The sequence below is a fragment of the Arachis ipaensis genome, chromosome B04 (assembly GCF_000816755.2).
Source record: "Arachis ipaensis cultivar K30076 chromosome B04, Araip1.1, whole genome shotgun sequence".
NCBI lineage: Eukaryota > Viridiplantae > Streptophyta > Magnoliopsida > Fabales > Fabaceae > Arachis > Arachis ipaensis.
The window spans coordinates 122,475,028-122,481,360 of NC_029788.2; the positions used below are offsets into that span (position 1 = coordinate 122,475,028).

The 6,333-nt window shown below is 26.9% G+C and overlaps 1 protein-coding gene across 1 annotated transcript in view; it reads left to right on the forward strand.

Annotated features, from left to right (window-relative positions):
• The window catches only part of LOC107635102 (heavy metal-associated isoprenylated plant protein 39), a 3,132-nt gene extending 1,210 nt beyond the window's left edge, over positions 1 to 1,922 (forward strand). Inside the window, exon 3 of the mRNA XM_016338474.2 lies at positions 1,145 to 1,922. Within this exon, the coding sequence (XP_016193960.1) occupies positions 1,145 to 1,614 (470 nt within the window). The 3' untranslated portion in view covers positions 1,615 to 1,922. The remainder of the gene's footprint in view (positions 1 to 1,144) is intronic.

The window sequence follows — 6,333 nt, forward strand, 5'->3', positions numbered from 1 at the left end:
TCATATTTTTATTATGAGAGTGAATATTGTGACTCTCATTTTAATATAAATATACTTTATATTAAGAATAATATTTTCTACATTAGAAATAACAAAATAATACACTACCTTAATAAAGACATACTAATATTTGGATTATTATCTAATAATTGAGATATTAGTTAGCTTGTCAACATATCCTGACATCTTAGCTTGAGGTTAAAATATTAGTTGGCATTTCACAATTTTAATGTTTTTATTTTCTTGAGAGGCACAATAATTAATATTTTGAAATATATGAACGTGTTTTCCAAGGGATGTGGTTTGTTGTATCAACCACAAGCCATATTGTTGTATCATATTAATATGAAGATTAAGTAGAAGAATTTTATGGTGTCTCTTAATTATGAGTGTAACCTTTTCTGTCAGTAATTAATATTATGCATGAAATTTAAAAAATAATCTTGAACATTCTTGAATAATAAAAACTGCCCAACTTGATGACTTGCTACTTGCTAACGAATGTAATTTTAAATTCTAATAAAATAATGTTTGGGGTGTGATTAAACTTCTTTTTTTTTTCCCTCTTTGCCTTTTAACTTTTCGCTTTAAGTTGCAAGTACTAATTTATAGAGCAATATCTGGAGTTTAATTTGAATGAAAAAATTGAAGGTCAACTAAAAGTACCATAGTTAATTGGAATTTTGGCTCCAAAAGATGAAAGTGACATTTTAAGTGTAATTCCAAAATTTATATGTTATAACTTATAAGACAAAGAGGCATACATTATTAATTTTCATATCATTAGTTCGCTCTGCTTGGGTTAGCATCCTCCACATCTGAAGATTATACTATGACATGATGTATACCTTCTTAATTAATTATAAATTACTCTTGATGAAGTGCTGATCAAATTGCTTCATAATATTTCTCTTGTTTGATTGTATTAGGCCTCACATTTGAAATTAGTTTATCATTCATTCATTCATTATATTCGGATAAAGTAATAATAAAATTCAGTTATTCCGTCCAAAAAGGAAAAGGATGAAATAACATATTCTCCTTAATTAATAATTTAGCAATTTTCATTTGAATTTTATTTTCTAGTGCAAATGACTCCTAATTAACCATACATCATGATTCATGAACTTATGTAACCTTGTAGGAATTGATGCAATCTCAATGGACATGAAGGAGAAGAAATTAACAATAATAGGAACGGTTGATCCGGTGAGCGTGGTGAGCAAATTGCGCAAGTATTGGCCGACGGATATAATCTTAGTAGGGCCGGCAAAGGAGCCGGAGAAGAAAGAGGAGCCTAAGAAAGAGGAGGCAAAGAAGGAGGAGGAGAAGAAAGAAGAAGGAAAAGAGGAAGGCAAGAAAGAAGAGAAGAAGGAGGAGGCGAAGAAAGAAGGAGGCGAGGAGAAGAAAGAAGAGAAAAAGGAGGAGAAAAAGGACGAGGAAAAGAAAGAGGAGGAGAAAAAGAAAGAGGCAGCTCCAGCTCCGGCTCCGGCTCCGGCGCCGGACCCGGTCTTGGAGATGGTCAAGGCTTATAGGCAATACAATCCTCACATGACTACCTACTACTATGTTCAAAGCATGGAAGAGAACCCTAATGCTTGTGTCATTTGTTAAAATAACCAATGCAAGCATATATTTTTCTTTAAAAAGAAAAAGAAAAAGAGAGAATATATAAAATTGTCTCAACTTGTAATGGAATATGGATCAAAATCTCTTTTGATGAGGATGAAGCATGGGAGACCACAACCAAGAAGATAGAAACTCCTTTTGTATATATAATTTGGTAATGTCTCATGTTAGTTGTTTTGATTAGTAATATTGTGTAGAAAAGGAATAAAAATTTTGGGATATTTGTTTTTTGGCAAAATGAAATGAGCACAAATGTAATGTACAATTCATAAGATAACATATTTTTGCCTCAATAGTAGCATCAATGTATATATAAACCAATTATATCTCTATCTATTAGTATTAAATGAAAATTAAATCATTATGTGAAGAAGATTGAAAACAGTAACTAATATAAGAATGAAGCATATATGGTTTTGTGTAAATTGTGATGGTCAAAATGGTGGAGATGGGGGTGTGGGCAACCACATCCACCGCCATTTTTAAGCAATAAAGAAAGTGTTACTTTTAATTTTCTATTTTGTGGCAATGTCATGTCCTTTGTCATTTGTGGGACATTATGGCTGAAAAAAGCAAAGGTAGCCCCATCATGCACTGGATATATATGAGGGGTGGGACTCCTTTTCAGATCACACTGTTTTTACCCACACATTTTACATTCAATCATGTTATTTCACTTATTATTTGTACCAACTATAGAAAAATCATAAAAAATATTGTATTATAACAAATTTATTATTTTGTCATGTTACTCCTGTAGGGTATAGCTAGAAGTCTGTCAAAGAAAATGATTTTAGGTTGATTTTTAACCAATGTATGTTTTAGGTTGGAAAAAAATTTAATTATGGAGTCAATTTTTTTAATTAATATCTCGACTTCAACTTAACTTTTTACAAAAATGTTTTTTGTAATACTTATGACATTATATTGCAAATGCTAATGTGCTCCAGAAAAATATCGAGAATGTAACACTTTTTGAATTCTAAAATCTAAATCATAAATTTAGAATTTAAAACATAAATTTTAAATTATAAATTATAAATAATAATTTTAAATTGTTCAAAAAAAAATTAAAAAATTTACAATAAAAAATAACTAATATTAACTAATTAAAACTTAATTCTTTATACTTATTCATTCTTTCTTTAAATATGCAAGGACTTCTTCCGATTTTAATTCGTAGATGATCGAAAATACGTACGAACGCTTTGACATTCTAAAAATAGTAGAAATATTATTTCTCTTTAGTAAATATGAAAAAATATAATTAATATAACATCAGTTAAATATTAGTTGATTTTCTTTTACATAATTTTGAATAAATCTTAAAAATAAAAACATTTTTTAACTAATCTATGCTATCATAGTTAACTTCTTAATGTGAACTAAATTAATCAAATATTTTCCACTATGGTGCATGTTATTAATTAACGGTGGCAAAGACAGAAAAAGATATGAGTGAAAAAGTGAAAACCAAGTGACTCACTCATGGGATTCTTTGGCCCCATTATATTGCAATTGGTTAATTCCTCATTTTTATTGTGTAGGTGTGTATGATTGATGTTTCATGGTCCACATGTATGTTGCAATGAAGTGTCATACATATCATCATCTTCATCATCATTGCTTTTTCATATATCATGCTTCCTCAGCTATGTATCTAGCCTCACACCATATTCTAGCTTTCTTGGCCAGCATTTAGCTAATGGAATTTTCTGCTCATAGAATCATAATGATAATAATAATAAGAGTAATTTGTTTGTTTTTCCAATTATTTTATTTTTTCAATGTGTGGTTCATGCCAATCTATCTAAGTAAAAAATGCTTTTTATGATGAGATCTATATATGAATATTATATTGTAATAGAATATTAGTTAGTGGTGTATAATTAAAGTAATGAGTCTCTAAATCCCAACCTCTTTTTGGTTTTTTCTAAAACTCAATAAAGACAGAATGACCAAAGCACCCACCCTAGCTTGCTTTTTTAGGTGGCAGGTCACCTTAGCTTTTTGTGTATTCTTGAATCCACATGGTGACAACTCTCTCACTGTTTTTTGTACTTCTATCTGTACAATACGAATTTAAAGCACATGCATGTGATTATTAAGTGTACTTAATGGTAATAAAAGAATAATCTGCAGATTCTGATTTATTAGTGTTTTCATTTGAAATTTATTTGGGTTGAGATTAGGGGTGTTTAAATTTAAATCGATTTAAATTAAATCGCTTATTCAATCTAATACAAATTGAAAATCGATTAAAATCGTATTAATTTGGATTTGATTGGACTCTATTTTTTGTAAATCGCTGGATCCGATTGTATTTTGGATTTACTTTTTATAATCGGTCCAATCAAGACCGCACAATGTGTTATAATATTATTATTTTATTATTATATCTATAATTATACACATGTTTAATTTGTTATACATTTTATATTATTCATGTATTATTATTATTTAATAAATATTTTATGTTCAAAATGTGATTTATTTATTTATTTTAATTAATCTATAATTTTATTTTTATTGTTATATTATTGTTGATTTTTTAAAATATTATTGAGATTTGTTATGTTATTGTTGGTTATTTAAATTTTGATGTTGAGACTTGTTATATATATATATATATATTAATTTACAAAACTGCAAATCCAATTCAATCTAAACTGCTTGAAATTGGATCGGATCAGATAAAATTTTTTTAAAAAGAAATCATATAATCTAAATCACACTGCAAATAAAATTAATGTTCGAATTGAATAGATTTTTAACTTAAAACCGATGCAAATCGGACCGTGAATACTCCCAGTTAAGGTTACACATGTTCTTCCTTTTGAAGTATTTCATCATTATACAAAAGAAGATTTTGACCCACTTGTGATTTAACATTTTAACTTCCGTTGTTCTAAGAATGTATATTCAATTTGGTTTTCAATTTAATTGAGAAAAGAAAAAAAAATTATAGGAATAGTAATATACAACAGCCTATTTGGAATATATATTAAAGTAAGATTGATAATATTAGATAATTATGACTGGAATTGTGAATTGATTTGAGTTAGTGTTTGGAATACATACATTTATATTACTATATAAATCAAATTAATAATTTGGAATGCATATGAAACTAATAAATACTCCTAGATGTATATTGGTGTTGATTTTTTTTTTAGTTTTTGGGTCTGTTGATGTTGAGTTTTGTTAACCATAAAAGAAAAATTATTTATATACTCGATTCTGAATCTGATTTTCTTTTAGTTTATAGATTCTTATTCATCATTTTTTTTTAATTAGTGTACATAAAAATAGTTGGGAATTGAAGAAGTGGTTGTCAAAATGGCTTTTTCCATTATCAAGAAGCTTAAGGTTGCTAATTACAACGTTTAATAAATGAGTGTGCCCACTTCTTAGACTTGAGTGATAGAATGTTAGGAATTGACGGATTTTGACTTCTTATTCAACTATTATATCTTAATTATTATTAATACATGTACCGCCAAATTATTTATGATAAATATATTAATAAAAAATTAATATTAGTTTCTATTTATTTAATTAATAAAACTAACACACCTATTTAGATTAAATTGAAATATAGTAAAGAAGACACAAAATTATAAGAGCTGATGTGCTTTTGAAGCACACATTTGGTCCTCAAAATTAAATTAAAATACTCAAATTAGTATCTGAAATTAATTAGTCTGATTAAATAATTATTATATTTTCAAAGGATTACACATATATTAATTTAATTTAAAAAATATCAAATATTAATCAATTTAAAAAAATATAATAATAAATTAAAATACTCATTTATTTAATTAATTTGATTACTAGTCACAAAATTATTAAATTAGGTGTTATCATCTATGTAAAAGACTAATTTAACTTATATTTAATTTTTTTTAAGTTTAAAATTAAAATTCAATTAACACACAAATAAATAATAAGTAACCTGGTTTTGGAATTGACTAAAGGATTTGGTCGGTGAGTTGATGACTAATCTTTGTCGTCTGTACCACCCCATTAGCGTTAACAAATTACAAAAGTCAAGCAAAATTAAATTCAAACACATCCACATATATTTGTGGCACCAAATATCCGAAGCTTTTTTTTTTTTCTTCCCTTTTTCAACAACTCTAATAAGTGAATTAGGTTCTCAACAATGGACCGAAATTGAAACTCAAATTAAATTTATGTTTTTAATTAAATTCAACATATATAATATGTCATATTAATAAATTCTGACACAATTAGCGATCTAACATTTTTAGATTTATAGTTTGATGAAATAACACCTTTTTCTTTTTCTTTTTTTCAATGGTATCATATATTTCTCTTAGCTTGAGTCTATTAACTCAAAATTATTAGGCCGAGAACGAGGAACAAACTTGACAACCCCTCAGGGAAAAAAAAAAAAAGATTTCGGGAGGTTCGGTTTAAACTTTATTTTACATCAACCCAGACTTATTCGTTAATTTAATTATATGGAAATATATATCTTTCTAGTTATTAATTGAAGAACAATGTATTGTGTTACTTTTTCCCTATTTTTTTGGGTATTATTTTTATATTTTGTTCAACTTTATCTGTTAAAATATACACATGAAATGCTTGTTAATTAATCTTTGGATTAGTTAAATTATTTTATTTCATTTCATTTTTTAAACAAAACGATTTAGTATCTTTTTTCTTTATGCA